Source organism: Balaenoptera acutorostrata, chromosome 9 (assembly GCF_949987535.1).
Source record: "Balaenoptera acutorostrata chromosome 9, mBalAcu1.1, whole genome shotgun sequence".
In the NCBI taxonomy this organism is placed as follows: domain Eukaryota; kingdom Metazoa; phylum Chordata; class Mammalia; order Artiodactyla; family Balaenopteridae; genus Balaenoptera; species Balaenoptera acutorostrata.
The window spans coordinates 8,486,632-8,502,324 of record NC_080072.1 but is presented as its reverse complement, the minus strand read 5'-3'; the positions used below and the strand labels follow the sequence as shown (position 1 = coordinate 8,502,324).

At 52.6% G+C, this 15,693-nt stretch overlaps 1 protein-coding gene across 1 annotated transcript; it reads left to right on the top strand.

The window, feature by feature from the left end:
* Positions 1 to 795: 795 nt before the first annotated feature.
* Positions 796 to 14,650, top strand: NAA40 (N-alpha-acetyltransferase 40, NatD catalytic subunit). Its single transcript, XM_057553784.1, has 8 exons — positions 796 to 1,058; positions 7,007 to 7,102; positions 8,514 to 8,566; positions 10,989 to 11,084; positions 11,174 to 11,332; positions 11,464 to 11,547; positions 11,978 to 12,055; positions 12,307 to 14,650. Exons 1-8 carry the CDS (start codon positions 1,053 to 1,055, stop codon positions 12,446 to 12,448), a joined length of 714 nt encoding a protein of 237 aa, XP_057409767.1. The 5' UTR covers positions 796 to 1,052; the 3' UTR covers positions 12,449 to 14,650.
* Positions 14,651 to 15,693: the final 1,043 nt, after the last annotated feature.

Sequence of the window (15,693 nt, the reverse complement as noted above, 5' to 3'; positions counted from 1 at the left end):
TGATGGGATAATGAATAAAACCTGACAAAGCCTGTGAAGTTTGTCTTGGGCAGCGTTTTTCTGAGTTTCATGAGTACGACCCTATCTGGGAAGTCCTAGAAGAGAAGACTCTGGCTCCACCCCTGGAGATTCTAGGATAGGTCCCGGGTGTGCGCAGTGCACAGGCTCCCCAGGTGATTCTGATGCGGGTCAAGTGGAGGTCACACTGGTCTGCTGGGATAGACTGAAGTTAATATTGTTCAGGACGCCTAATGTCTCATTTTCACAGCACCTTTCACTCTCCAGTATACAGTTGTTACATGCCTGTCTCACCTCTAAACAGTAAGTTTTGGACTGGGATGGCATGTTGCTCCTTTCTGTGCCCCCTGGGCTCTGCACAGCGTAGGTGTAAGTGCTAGTCAGTGTTTGAGAGAGCGAATGAATGGAGGGTGAATGAATGGTTAGAAGAAGGATGAATGACTCTGGTTAGAAAAGGAATTTCAAGAGTTCATGATCTAGAAGGTGGGAATTTTCCAAAGACTTCCCCTGTGCCAGAGGGTTGTAGGAGGGACTGGTATTTCAGAGGTCGTGACGCGTTTGGTTGTCTGGGAAGGTGGCTGCTGCGCAGGCTGACCCCGGCGGGCGGGGGAGAAGCGGAACAGAGCGCAGAGGCGGCGCTGCCACCCACCCAGCTGCCCAACGGCGCGCTTCTCTCGGGGCGGCGCGGCCGTTGCCATAGCTACAGACACAGCCAACCGAGGAGGGGGCGGGTCCGGGCTACGTCATTCCCAGAGCGACGCTGCTCCTCGCCTCCCGCCTCTTTCGGGTGCGAGACCCTCCGCCCGCCTCCCCAGCTCTCCACCTGCGCGCCTTCCCTCCCCGCCCCGTCCCCTCCACGGGCTCTGCGCCGGCGCGGTGCCCGCCGGGGCTCGAGGGGGAGCCCGCGAGGCGCATGCGCCGTGCGGGGACCGCCGCTGCTCTGGTGTCGCTGCCGCCGCCGTTGCAGCCGTTACCGCCTCCCTGCTGGCAAGTGTGGGAAGGAGGAGCTGAGGGCCACCGCCGCCGTTGCCGCCATGGGGGTGAGTGAGGGAGGGAGAGGAGACGCGAGGGCCGGGAGGGCTCCCCGCTTACCCGGTCCCCTGCGCCCCCATTGTTCCTTGAACCCCCTCTCACGTGACCCCGAACCCCTCCGGCCTCACGTGACCCCCAGCCCCCACATGACTCGACTCCCCCAGTCTAAGTGTCCCGATGCCCGGCCCAGCCCGGGAATCTCCTGGGGAGCCCCGTCTCCGGGCCCCACCCCCTCCGGTGCCCCCCGCCTCTCGCGTCGTGCCCGCCCTTGCCTTCCTCTAGGACGTGTTATCTTCTTGGTTTCCCCTCTACCCCCGCGCGGTCCCTGGGTATCCCCCCCGCCCCCAGGGGTCACCCATCACCCCGCTGTCACCGGCTTCGCGGCTTCCCATATCCTAGGCCTACACTGGGTTGGAGGGAACCGAGGCCCAGAGAAAAGAAGGCACCCAGCCAAGGTCACACGGGCAGCGACTGGGCGCCAAACCCCGATTCAGGGCTCTCGAGTCCCCGGCCGCCCGCCTCCCGCTACTCGGCTTCTCAGCGAAGCTGGTTTCCCCAGTCTCTTTCGAAATGTTTCCACCAGGTTCCTCCTGCTCCAAAAACATTCTGTTCCTTTTCGACAGAGGCCTGCCTTCAAGGCCTCCCAGATGCGCCGAAGTGGGTCTTATTACTTGGGTTGTTAGTAGTCTTCCTACTTCAGGTGGCTTGGGGTGGGGAAGCTGTGCAGAAGGTGAGCAGGGGGACGATGGAGGAGTACTGGTGATGGCCCCAGCCGGGGATGGATAGTGACCACCTGTTCTGCACAAGGCAGCCTGGAGGTGCATTTTATGCCCTTCCTGGCATGTGCTGTTAGAGGGTTGAGCAGAAGTTATTCGCATGTTTCTGTGAGATCACCTTCCTAAGTCCCAATTAGAGTAGCACCAGTCACTCTCCTAAAAATGTAACTGGCCCTCCCTGGTACCATGTATCTTAGTTTTTACATAAAATTTCCACCACCTTTAGGGAGTCCTGACTTTGGAGCCAGAGAGACCTCAGTTCCAGCCCCACCTTCCCTGGCTAGCGGCATGATATTGTGCCAGTGACCTGGCCTTTGTGGATTTGAATTTCCTCATCGATGTAATGAGAATGATGATACCTCCCCTTTAGGACAGATGTGAGGATAAAATCAGAGAGTGGCTGTAAATAGCTACATAGGTGCCTCTGAAATAGTGGCTGTTATTTTTGCCTGTATTCTCAGCCTTTAGTCATCTAAAATAGATTTGTGCTATTTTTAACTCATTGGGTTTGTCCCTACTATTATTAATCTAGATTTTTTTCCTCTCCACTCAAATAGTTATTGACTGAATAAATCAACTTGTTAGACAAAAATAGTTGTCTTATCCATGTCAAAGCACTTTATGTAATCCATGTCAAAACACATTCATCATGTTTCAACAAGGACTTTTGGACTGTGTACTTCATGTATAGAAAATCAAGTCTGGAAACCTTAGGCATATTTAACCTAGATTTTAGTGAAAGGTCCCAGACCCCAGGTCTTGTTGAAACTAAATAAAATATTGATTCCCTGGTATTACTTGGTAAACGTCTACCCAGCATCAGCCACTCCAGACTGAGCAGAAAACAAGAAGCATAACATGCCATTCTCGTTCAACACTTCCTCATTGGTTGGGTTGAAATAGCAGGCCTCAGAGATCCTGTGATCCTTGCTGCTTCCTTAAGGGCCCTGATTGATCTTATTACTCATACTTCACAGATGTGTTTCTCAGAACAGCCCCTACCTAGTCTCTGCAAAAGAGAAATTGAATTTTCCTCCCTGAAGCAGAGCTGGAACCCCCTCATCATACTCATCCCTTATGGGTGGAGGCTGTGGACTCCCCACCTCAGTGTCAGGAGCGTCATGGTTCCTAATGGTCACCCTCCAGAAGAGGGCCCTGCTCCATTTGACAGCCTGACCACAGGCTGAGAGAATGGCATCAGATGGAGCACTGTTCAGAGTTCTTTCACCCTTGCTGCCGCACGTGTTTTAGGAATTAGAATTTAGAGCTCTGTCTCCCTTTGCCAAAAACTGAGGGTTTTTTTCCCTGGATTCTGGATTCTTTGTGGGATGGAGGCATTGATACTGAAAAGCTAAGGGTTGCCAAATCCTTTTTCTGAAAGGTGCCTCCTGCCCCCATCTGGGCGTTTTTTGTTTTTTAATTTCTGTGTGTGACCCCTAGCAGTCATGGAACTACTCTTATGACTAGCAGTCAAAGAGATACTCCTTTGAGGGAATTCCCTGGTGGTCCAGTGGTTAGGACTCCACGCTCTCACTGCCTATGGTGCGGGTTCAATCCCTGGTCGGGGAACTAAGATTCCACAAGCCTTGAGGTGCGGCCAAAAAAAAAAAATAGAGAGATACTACCTTGATAGGAAAAGCAAGGGGAGGAGTTTGACAGCTGCATGTGAAAACAACATTTATATCACACTTGGTAACAAGTGTCATACACATTTAACTGATGTAGTGGAAGGAGCATGGACTTTGGGGTTCAGACCTGGATTTGAATCTTGGAGGATTCATTCAACAGGTATGAACTGAACACCTGCTGTTTGCTGAGCACTGGGTATACATCGGCAAATAAAGCAGATGTGACCTCTCCTCTACCTCATGGAGTGTACAGTCTGGTGGGAGTGGAGGGAGAGGGTGGCCAGAAGACCTCTTTGAGAATCCTGTTCACGGGCTCTGTGACCCTGAAAGTTATCTAATCTCTCTGGGCCTGTTTCCTCATCAAAGAAGTAGGCAGGCATTCCTTGCTGAGTTATTGCAAAGATTAAAATAAATCATCTTTATTAAAGCACTAGCAGAGTGTTTGTCGTTAGTAGGTCCTTGTAAACAGAAGTCCTTACAGTAAGGAATTTTTATATCTAGTACATTGTATCATTTTGTCCTTACAACAGTCCTGTGAGGTATAGGCATTGTTAGCCCCATTTTATGGATGTGGAAATTGAGATTCAGAGAAACTGAGTAACTTGTTGCAGAGAGAGTAAATAACTTGCTCAAAGTCACACAGCTATTAAGTGGAAGAGCTGAGAATCAAATGTGGGTCTCTTGACTCAAAATCCCACACTCTTTATTATATAAAGCTCCCTTGGGAAAGACACTTAACCACAATGAGCTTTACTGTTCACTGTGCTTATTTCCCATTTTAATTAGGAGAATTTTCCTGTGTCCCTGCAGGATAGTCTTACCTCTGCAAGGCAGGACAAAGCTAATTGGAACAGTAGGAGACTACTTTTCCTAGCGTGTGCTGGGTTTGAGGGAGGGCCCCTGCCTGTCTGGCCCCGCCTGCCGCAGCCTGCCTCATACCCTGTGTGCAGGCAGCCAAGCGCTTAAGGGGCTCTTTCATTATCCGCAGTCTCTGGCCATGGCGGCCCCAAGCGTCACTGAGAGTTGCCTGGCTCACCTGTTCCCCTGCATGAATGAGCCCATAAATCTCCTGGAGGCCCGGGCTTGGCCCTCCTGCTGCTTGTGCTGAGGAACTACTTACTTCTGGTGCTTAGAAATGAGATGCTCTGGAGGGAACCTACACTTCAGTGCTGTCTGGGTGCTGGGAGTCGCGCTTTCCTCCCAGCACCTCTGATCCCTCAGCTCTGTGCCGTAGAGCTAACGTGCAGGGTGGGGGCAGGCAGCTGGCACCGACTGGGATGGTGTGCTGGCTTCTGACTGTCCTTGGCTGTTCTGTGAGGCCAGCAGTTGTGTTCCCATTTTCCTGGAGGTGGAGTTCCTTTCACACACGGCGGGTGGCAGGAGGAACAGTGGCCTGGCCTGTTTGATGCCAGAGCTCATATTCTTTCTGCCCCATTGCACAGCCCTGGCGACCTTCCGTCTCAAGTTTCCCTGTCCCTTACCCCTACCTCAGTGTGGACGTAGGGTCTGGGGTGGCGCTGTGCGGGCATGTCACGCCAGCTGTTACCGAGCCAGAAGGGTAATGAGAAGTGAATCACCAAGTGGCTGCCTTGAGGCTCCTGAGGTCTTGTCTTGACCTTACCTTGGCGGAGCTGAAAAGGCCTTGGACGCTGGTGTAGGCTCTCCCGGAGGGAGGCAGGGTGGCTGGTGGGACAGACACTGAATCTGCGGCCCAGCCCTGGGGTTGAGTCTCCCCTCTGCCGCTTACTCTCTGGGGAACTTCGAACAAGTCGCTCCAGCCCTTTGAGCCTCAGTTTCTTGTGTAAAGGGAGGTGATGGTTTCTGCCCTGAGAATTGAACCAGATAATGTTGGTGAAAGTGTTTTGCAAGATGAGTGTATCTCTCAGTGTTGTCTTGAAACCCAGATTCCCAGAGGAAAAAAGGTGGATGATCTAAAACCTCTTTGTGGTAGAGAGGGGCTGGTTCTGTCCCGAGATCCCAGTGTTATGAAGACAGTCTATTCTCTTCTGTTTGCTCCTCTAGGGAGGTAAGAAATGGGCGCTAGCTCTCGGCTTTCTGCACGGTGCTCAGCCTGCAGATAGTAAACAGCTGGTGCTGGGTGAGTCTGTGCCTAGAAGGGCCATCCCTGTGAGTCCCTAGTATCTGAGCGCTTGCCTTCTGGTTGCTTGAAATAGGAGTTAAGCAGTGTCATGCCTTGAGGAACCGAGGGTAGAATTTATCCAGCAGCTGGGTATTCAGCTCACCGTTTCCTGGGCCAATCAGTGTCAGGGCTACTGTGGGATAGGAGGAGGCAAAACCTCTCTCCGGTGAGGTCAGGGAAGGGAGGGGTGGGGGCAGAAGAGGCAGTGCGGTTGGTAAAAAGCAGAGCCATCTTCCCAGTGCCTTTGGAGTACCTTCAGGACTCGGGCTGGGTGGGCAGGCACCTCCGGATGCCTGGGCTGCTCTGCTCCTCCTTGGGAGTGAGGAGGAAAAGTGTCATTTACTGAGCACAGGCCATAGGAACCCTCATGGGCTTAATACTTCAAAGGAGGTATCAAGGGCCCTGCTCATCAGATGAGGGAAGGGGGCTCAAAGAATGGTTGTGTCTTGTCCTAAGACCCGAAGGGAATGAAGGGCAGAAGGAGGCTTTGGACAAGGTCTGTTGGACCCCAGAGCTTGGGCTCTTTTCCCTGTGCTACCAGTTTTTACAAGAGGGTAAGAGGGTCCATTTAGATTTGAGAAAACCTCACGTGAGCCTCCAAACAGGATCTGCTCCATTTGGAGTTACGGGCAGTTTGCAGTTTGCTTCTCTGTATAAGGACAGCCTCCCTTTGCTCCTCCTCTGTTGCCTATGTGCCCTGCAACTTGGCTTTGCTGACCACGTGTCAGTATGGCCTCTGTCCCCAGATGAACCCCTTGGGGCCCTTCACTCTGCCCTGTCGCTACTAGGTGCTCGGTGTGTCTGCCACTCACTGGCCTTGGCTGAGCAGCCGTTTCTGGGAACAGCTCCGCCGCCTTAAGCCAGAGTGCCCAGCCCTAGCTTAGAAAGGAGACTCAGCTCCCAAAGAGGCTGCCCCCAGACCAGATCTTTGTTTTCTGAAGCCAGAATACACTGAAAAGGCTTACTGAATGAATTTATACTTAGAAACAGCTGTCAGCCGCTACCTCAGATGCCATCACCTCCCTGAAACCTGCCCTGAATGTGTCTAAAATTACTTGTTCCTACCTTAGGAGGGAATGAATGAGTGAATATTTATTAGGCAGCTGCTGGGGGGCCAGGCTCTGCTTCAGGTGTTGTCACGTGCTCTCACTGGGTCCTCACAGTGACCCGGTGGTCCCAAGGGTCAGTACTCTTCCTGATAGGGAAGCTGAGAAGTCTAGTGACGCTCCCAAGGTCTCATGACTGGGACGCGCTTGGGTCTTTCCTACCCTGCCAGGCAGGACCCGGCAGCCAGGATCCGGAGTTTCTGCTGTGGATTGGGGACTGACCCTTAGGGTCTCCAAAGGGAAAGTCAAAGTCAGGTCTTTGATTGGTCACAACCTTCCAGCCAACTTTGCTTTTCCCTGTTGCAGAGGAAGTCGAGCAAAGCAAAGGAGAAGAAACAGAAGCGGTTGGAGGAGCGAGCAGCCATGGATGCTGTCTGTGCCAAAGTGGATGCCGCCAACAGGGTGACTCTCCCCTCCTTCCTAGTCCCTTCGTCCTGGAACTGCAACTTGGTTTTTAATTTGATTTCTTTTGGCGCCACCCTGTGGCAGAATTGTGTTACTACGCATCCATACCTCTGCTGCCTCCTTGCTGCCGGGGAAAACTAGCCTGGCTGGCAGAGAGCTGCGAGGAGGGCCAGCGGATTGGCCCAGGCGTGCAGGGAAGTGTGGATTGAAGTGGAAGTGGCGTCTTCTCTCTGTGGGTCTCCTTCCTTAACACTAGAAGAGGGTCTGCAGAAATTTTTCCTAGGGTTTTGCGTTTTGGGGAGGAAACCTCCCTGGTAAAATGTGGTGTAGTTTTCTCATTCTTTCCTTCAAACATTTATTGCCTGCCCATGAGGTACCACAGGTTGTGCCAGGGATGCAGCAGCCTGGTTTCCAGGGGCCACAGTCGGGGGAGGAGTAGCTGAGATTCTGAGCACCCGGTGGGCCTGATTGGGAGTGGCTCAGCTTTTCAGTGGAACCAGAGAGATTCTGGTCACCCTTCCTGCCCTGGTTCATGTCCCAGTTTTTGTTATTCTTTTAGTCCACTCAGTAAACATTCACACTTACAAGGATGTGGCGCAGGGACATGATTTTTCATTTTGGGTTTTGACCAGGGGAGGTTAGTTGGGGGCCTCTCGAAAGTATGTGAGTGGGGTTTCCCTAGTGGCACAGTGGTTAAGAATCCGTCTGCCAGTGCAGGGGGCACAGGTTCGAGCCCTGGTCCGGGAAGATCCCACATGCCGCGGAGCAACTAAGCCCGTGCGCCACAACTACTGAGCCTGCGCTCTAGAGCCCGCGAGCCGCAACTACTGAAGCCCGTGCACCCTAGAGCCTGTGCTCCACAACAAGAGAAGCCACCACAATGAGAAGCCCGCACACCGCATTGAAGAGTGGCCCCGGCTCGCCACAGCTAGAGAAAGCCTGCGTGCAGCAACAAAGACCCAATGCAGCCATAAATAAATAAATAAATAAATAAATAAATAAATAAATAAATAAAAGCTTATAGCATGTAGCCAAAACTAAAATCAGAAGAAAATATATCATTAAAAAAAAAAAAATTATGTGAGTGGAGTAAGGGACCTGTCTTCTCTCTTGGGTCAGGTGGGTGCTGAGTAGGTTTTATGCCCAGAGGCCAGTCTTAGAATTAGGCAGTAAAGTCTCTTCTTACCCCGTCAAATGAAGCTAAAACCCTGTTGGGCCTTCTTCCCAGAGTCTCCCTCCTACGTGTGATTTCAGAGCTAAGGCAGGTGGAGGGTCCGTATATAAGGGCGGCTCCTGGCCCTGGGAGCTGAGCCTCCACTTGGGTCCGCACAGCGTGGTACTTCAGGGTGGAGCCTGTGACTCTGCTAGGCGAGTGTTTGTGCTACTCCTCTTTTCTTTCCCTCCACAGCTTGGAGACCCATTAGAGGCTTTCCCAGTGTTCAAGAAATATGATCGGAATGGGTGAGTGTTCAGCATTCCTAACTTGTCTCCTTGAGTCTCTTCAGGAATTCACCTTTCCAGAGTAGGCTTCCTCAGACCCAAATTGTTTCATTCTTGGTTAATGAAAAAGCAGAAAAGATGGCTAGTACCCTGTTGATATAAAATCCCCCAGTTAGGGAGACAAAGGAATCTGCAAATGAGCAAAGATTGCCTAATCTCAGACTGATGTCTCTGTGGGACTTGTTATTCTCTCCGACGAAGAACCATAGAGCTGAAACAAACTTGAAAAATCATCTAGGCCGACTCCCTCATTTTATGCAGAGGGAAACCGAAGCTCCGAGAAGCTGAATGAGATGTCTGAGCTCATGGAGTTTCTCCCTGACCGCGGCGGGGAGCTTTTAATTCCCAGTCCAGCGTTCTTTCCCTGGGTCTATAGTATAATTGTTAAAAGCCACTTACTGGCTTTGTGACCCTGAACAAATTACTTAACTTCTCTGTGCCTCAGTTTTCGAATCAGAAATGGGTACCTTCCTCATGGAGTTGTCAGGAGGATTAGATGTAAAGTGTTAGTGCCTGGAACATATGAAAGGCTAGGTCAGTGTTAGTTGTTATTACTACTGTTCTTTTTACTAATCCAGTTCACTGCAGAATCTAGACTAAAGCCCCCTTCCACTTTCTGTTCCTTTGGTTTGTAAAATAGGTAGCATTATCTGTCTTACCCGAGATGCTGTTGGCTGAGGGAAAAACAGGGGCTATGATTTTACAGAGTCATTGCTATGGGTCTGAATCATAACAGTGCCTCTTATTAACTGTATTTGGTTAAGTCAACATATTCTTCAAGCCTCATTTTTTATCTGTTAAATGGAATGATGATGCCAAACTTGCAAGGTTGTTTTAAGGAGGAAAGAAACTATATCCAGCTCTGTAAGTTGCAACTGGTGTGAGTATTTTAGTGAGCACGATAAGACAAATGTAAATGCATGAATTATGAAGGAAGGACTATAGTAGGTAATACTACATTTGCCTTTCATAGCTGTGTCTGAATTTCATAGTATCATATTAATTAGTTCTTTCTGTCTGTGATCAGATGCATTATGGTTCCTCTAGAAGCTTTGTCATCATTCAGCCTCTGGGAAGTCCTTTGACATAGTTCAGAGATTCCTCACTGTGATCTCTCTCAGTGTTCCCTATCCCACATTCCCACTGACTTCCAGAAATATGGACCAGCTCTGAAGCAGGCATTGTCAGCTGACTCTGGGCTCATTTGGTGCCTGGAATTGTGTGTGATTTGTGTGGCTGTGATCCTACTTTCATGTACTTAAGGAACTCAGATTAGTGGAGAATTTATACTTGCAAACCAGCCTTGAGAAAATTTATAGCTAAGACAGTTGCAGTGCTGTGTGTGGGCATTTCTGACCACTACATGGTCAGTACTTGGAAAGAAAGGAAGGCTGTTCAGAGCCAGGAAGTTCTGAATTCACAAGGCCACACACATGTGCAGTTCATATGACATACCAGACAGCAGAGGTGACCATGGATTCCAGTGGTGATGTCTTCTGAGGAGTCGAGTCAGTCCTTTCAGAATGTGGCACTACCTGGAGAATATGATTTCACAGTTTGGCCAAGGAGTTTAACTGTAATTTATTTACTTCATTTAGACCTAAATAGCAGATTAAGGGAGCTCCCTGGCGATCCAGTGGTTGAGACTTGGCACTTTCACTGCCACGGCCCAGGTTCGGTCCCTGGTCAGGGAGCTAGGATCCCGCAAGCCACGCAGTGTGGCCAAAAAAAAAAAAAAAATAGGTCGATACCTGAACACCTACATCATTCATTAGTTTAGGAAAACAGAGCATCGGGGTGAATCCCGATCTACCCTGTTGGATCAGCTGAGAGCACCCACTGTGTCCTCAGAGGAAGCAGTGGGCAGGACTCCTCAGGGGGATGTGGGCCATAGTCTTCTCGAAGGGCCTGAGGTCATCCAGCTGCTTTTGCTGGCAAGATTGGTAGATAAGAAGGAAGAGGTCCCCTGGGAGCCCAGTGAAGACTTGATTCCAAATGAAAGCAACAGGAAAGATACCTAAGGGCAGGAATTGAGGGAACAGAGAGGACTCCGGTGTTTATAACAAACTACAGAAGAGAGGGTGGAGAGAGCAAAGAGCTGGCAGAGAGGGACCAAAGTTTACAAAGTGCTGAGTCTGATAAGGGCTGTGCAGGGAAGGCAGGAAATGGGGCTTGTGGTCAGGGTGGTGGGCTGGTGATGACAGTTGTTAATCTCGGCTTGAACGGCCTAGTTCCTTCACAGGCACCTTCTGTAGTCACATCCGGGCTCGGCTTTTCTCTGTAGATTAACTGAGACCAGGCAGGCCTCGTTGTCAGGCTGTCAGGGCAGCGGGTGGTGCCCGGCCTGTAGCCGCCTCCAGAGGCCTCCTTTTCCTCTTCTCAGGTTAAATGTCTCCATTGAATGTAAGCGAGTGTCTGGCCTGGAGCCGGCCACCGTGGATTGGGCCTTCGACCTGACCAAGACCAATATGCAGACCATGTAAGCACGCCCTCTCGGGCAGGGAGCCTGGCCCTCCTCTCCAGAGTCCCTGTCCTGACTGCCCCCCACCCCCCACCCCTGTCTCCCAGGTATGAGCAGAGCGAGTGGGGCTGGAAGGACAGAGAGAAACGCGAGGAGATGACGGATGACCGAGCCTGGTACCTCATCGCTTGGGAAAACAGTTCGGTTCCCGTAGCCTTTTCTCACTTCCGGTTTGACGTGGAGTGCGGGGATGAAGTCCTGTACTGGTAGGGGCCCTGGCCTGGGGGTGGGCGCGGGTGGAGGAGGCACCCCAGCCAGTGGCAAAATCCAGCACGCCCATCTGGGTCTGTGGCAGGCCTCGCAGCCGCTCCACGCTCACTCTGCTTTCCTCCCCCAGCTACGAAGTGCAACTGGAGAGCAAGGTGCGGCGGAAAGGCCTGGGGAAGTTCCTCATACAGATCCTGCAGCTCATGGCCAACAGGTGAGGGCCGTCCGTGCACCGCTCAGTTGGAAGGAGCTGCCTCTGAGGCTTCCCCCGTGGGGGACAGGGCTCACGGGACTGTTCTGGAAGAAAGGTGTCTAGAACCCTCTCAGTAAGCTTCTCTCTGCCCTGCCATGACTCCAGATTTTGTACACTGGGCTCAAGGAGGCAAGCACCTCCGAGTGCCTGTTCCGCGCCTGAGTAATGGGGTGCAGAGAGGACCTGGAGGGGAAGCCAGTCAGGTGGGGGCCTGATCAGCCCTGTCACAGAGGGCGGCACCCAGTGCTGTGGGTGCCCAAGACAGGCTAGAGTCAGGCCTCAGGAATACTTCTTAGGAGCAGACGGGAGACAGCAGGCAGAGACACGAGAGAGCAAGCGGGATTTAGCACCTGTTTCTCTTTCTGGAAGGTTCTCTCTGCTTCCTTCTCAGCACACAGATGAAGAAAGTTATGTTAACGGTATTTAAGCACAATCATGGTGCCTACCAGTTCTTCAGAGAAGCGCTGCAGTAAGGAGCTGGGCCGCGGTGTGGGACCCTCTGGGTTGTAGCAGCTGCCTGCCCCAGTGTCTTTTCCCCCATCCTGGCCCCATTCGTCCTGACATTGAGCTCTCGGTTCTGAGGTCCTTGGGGTTGGCAACTGGGGAGATGGTGTGGGAGCGCCTGTGGCTTGGTCCCCTGCCCTGCTCCTGAACACTGGCTCCTGGGGAGGAAGGCAGTCAGCTGCCCATAGCCAACCCTTTCCTCCTGCCTGCCTGCAGATTTGAAATCGACGACTCTTCCCCAAGCATGTCCGGTTGCTGCGGGGAGGACTGCTCCTATGAGATCCTGAGCCGGAGGACCAAGTTTGGGGACAGCCAGCACTCCCATTCGGGCGGGCACTGTGGTGGCTGCTGCCACTGAGCTCCCAAGCTCTCTCCAAGGCCTGTTCTCTCCCCGGTTTCAAGCCGCTTGCCAGGTGCCCTCAGAGCTGTGGCCTCCTCAGCCCCAACCCTGGGGAGGAGTGGTCCGCGCCGCCCCTCCTGCTCTCTCCTAGAAGAGCGGGGTGCCGGAGGGAGCAGAGAGGAGAGGATGCTGCCGGAAGAGCCGGTGGAGGCCGGGGCACGAGGCGTATCCTCTCACGGTGGCTGCCTTCTCACTCGGCTCTTGGCCCTGAGCGTGGGTTCTCCGACTTCCCTACAGCTGGATTCCTGACAAGCCCCCCTCCCCGCCACACACGCTGCTGGCCAAATGGAGTGTTTATTCCCACCTTCATGAAAGTCCTGGAGCCCTGGGTCAGGGTCTGGCTGGTTCCCAAAGAGGAATGGGCTCGGTGTAAGATGTGGGCGTAGAGAGAGTCTTCAGAGAGACTCCTGTTTCATGGATGGGACGCTCCAGTGGAGACCTCAGGAAGGTCTTTTGTGCCACGACACAGGGAATCGAGGGAGCTCTTTCTGGCTGTGCCTTCGTGGATCCATTTAGAGTGGAGTCATCCCAGGGGACCAGCCGACTCTGGGAGAAAGGCTGCCCACCTCTCCCCATTGCTGTCAGTGAGGGGCCGAGAGGACCAGGAACAGGTGTGAATGGGGTCTGCCATGGGGACTATGGCTTCTCCGGGCTTTGGGACCTGGCTGCACCCTGAGCTTAACCTCTTGATCTCATGGCAGTGACTCAAGATTTTTATTCACAGAAAAGAGCTGAAGCCCTGCCTGCTCTTCTCCGTCGCCTCTCACCACTGTTTCTTCCCCTTCCTCTCACCCCACTCGATACCCCTGTTCTTACTCTCAAGGGGGAATAACATCAGGGAGCCCCTTGTCTTCCCCCAGAAGGCCCCTTGCTCCTGCCGTATTTAGTGCCGTTTCCTCTCACATCTTGGTGCTGTTAGCTCTCTGAAGGTGGGTACCCCCCACCGCCACTCCCCCCTTTGGAGAGCCCCCAGCCAGCAGCAGCCCTTTCCTGCACTCTCCAGCCTGGCCAGACGCTGCTCTTCTCTCTGGTGTCACCTGCGGCGGGCGGGGGCGGGAGAAGCTTCCTCTCCCCTCCTGGGATAGAGAGGGCACAGGGTCAGAGCTTAGACTTGCCCTCATCCCCAGACCGTATACCCTTCCAGGGAAGAAAATGACCAAATCCTTATCCAGGAAGAAGCACCTACCGCCTCCCCTTGGACAACCTTGAACTCTGCCTTAGGGAGCGTCTCAAAGGCTCTGCCTTTGCGAGGTTGTTCCGGAGGAGGTCTGTCAGTCCTTCCGACCTCGGTCTGCTCACTCCCCACCCTCTGCCCTGACTCAGGCTGCCTGTGCCGGCCATCTCCCCGATCTCCTCTCCCCGGAGCTGTTCTCGCCTCTCCCCCAGGGTCCTGCCTGTGCCAGGCCCGTGCGCACAGCCTCTCCGCTGAGTGCTCCGTGTTGGTCTTGACCTGCCAGCAGTGGACGTGGCACTCCCTTGGAGAGGGCCTTGCAGCTTTACACTGGAATAAGCCCACCTTTGCCCTTACCCTGCTGACTCCCAGGAGATTTTACCCAAGGGGGAGAGTTTTCATTGCTGGAAGGGCATTGGAGGGCTCCTTCCAAGAATCATGGAATGACAGAATCATATTTAGGAAGAGCTTTTCCTCTGATCCCTGCTGTCAAAGGACAGAGAATGATAAATATTTATTGTCTTAGATCATGGATTTCTGATACCTCCCACCCAAGGGGACCAAAAGGGACCCCAGTGTAAATCCCACATAAAGGGAGTTAAGTGTGCGTGTCTCCCCTCATTGGACACCTGGCACCGAGCCCCGTTGGTAGATGGGCACTTGGTGTTGGGCCCTGCTTGTCCAGCCGCCTGTGCCACTTCCCAAGGGCTGCTGGGGGCTCTGGCTGGGTGGGGAGGCGCTGCCTGAGACCCGCAGGTCACCCTGTTGGTGTTGAGCCCATTCAGTTCTCAACCATCAGTCTCTCCATTTCCCCAAGGTCTTGGTTTTAAGAAACATAGCAGGCCTTTTGTACCAGGCTTTTTGGTTTGTTTGGGGCATGTTAAAATATTAATTTTGAGATTTGTTTTTTAGTTGTATCCACCCTATTTCAGGTTATTTTCATTGATGTCAGATGTGTATATGACATGTGTATGGTTCTTTTTAACCCTTCCTGGTGTGTGTTTTTTTTTTTTTTTTTTTAGAGGAAACAAGATAAACTTCTTGATAGATATATATATATATATATATATTTTTTTTTTTTTTTTCCTTTAGCAACTTGTTATCACTGGAATCAAAGGGAAAAAGTGATCTCTTTTTGCATTGGTTGTATTTGTATGTCACAAATAAAAGACACTTTGTTCAGCTGCTGGGACGGCTTCCTGCTGCTGGGATGCCATTGGCAGCGTGGGCCCAGACCATCCCAGCGTTGGGCCTAAACCCTGGGGGGCACATAGCTGTGACGCCCCACACCTCTTCCTGTGAAGGAAGCTTTGGGCTGAGAAAACCTCAGGGTGTCTGGGGCGAGGAGCCAGAGATGGGAACTGAGACCGAATGCATGTGTTTGTGCCACTTCCCAAAAGCCCTGGGTAGAGGTCACAAGTCTTCTCCTGAGGGGCACCTGCTCCGCTGCTGGAGAGAGTCCCAGGCCAGGCGTTGTGACATTGGACATATGTGGGTAAAGGTAAATTCCAGAACACTTGTGTGGGAGTTGAATAGACGAGAGTAGAGTGTTGGTGTCTCTTTCCTCCCTTTTACTTTATTGGGTTCCTCAGAATATTCTGTGTCTCTCAAAAAAAGACTCCAGCCCCCTCTTCCCTCCACTCACAAAAGACGAAGGCTCAAAGGAAGGGTAACTCACATCAGGCCTGACAGGGCAGGAAAGTTATGAGCTGGGGGAGGCTCTGGCCCTTCGAGTGTGACAGATGGAGCTGTGCACTTCTCTCCCAGGCCTGTGCCTGGCCCGGGGGAGCCGGGAGCAGAGGCAGGAAGTGGGCAGGGAGCCAGGGCTCAGAGCGCTTCCTGTGGACACCGGAGGGGCCAGCCTCCTTGTGCTGCTGCTTGGTGGTCACATCTGCCGGAAGGTGGAGAGGGCGGCCGGGATGGAGCCCCAAGCCCTACTGAGCCTTCGAGCTCTGGTAGGGCAGTGATCTGGGGAAAGAGGAGCAGGGTTAACAGCGGTCTCGTGGGTGCCAGCATGTTGTGGCCTCAGCCC

Excerpts from the sequence above, each read along its gene's own strand:
- NAA40 (XM_057553784.1), top strand. Across the intron at positions 11,548-11,977 it reads CTGCAGCTCATGGCCAACAG|CACACAGATGAAGAAAGTTA; the intron begins GTGAGGGCCGTC and ends CTTCCTTCTCAG. Across the intron at positions 12,056-12,306 it reads TTCTTCAGAGAAGCGCTGCA|ATTTGAAATCGACGACTCTT; the intron begins GTAAGGAGCTGG and ends GCCTGCCTGCAG.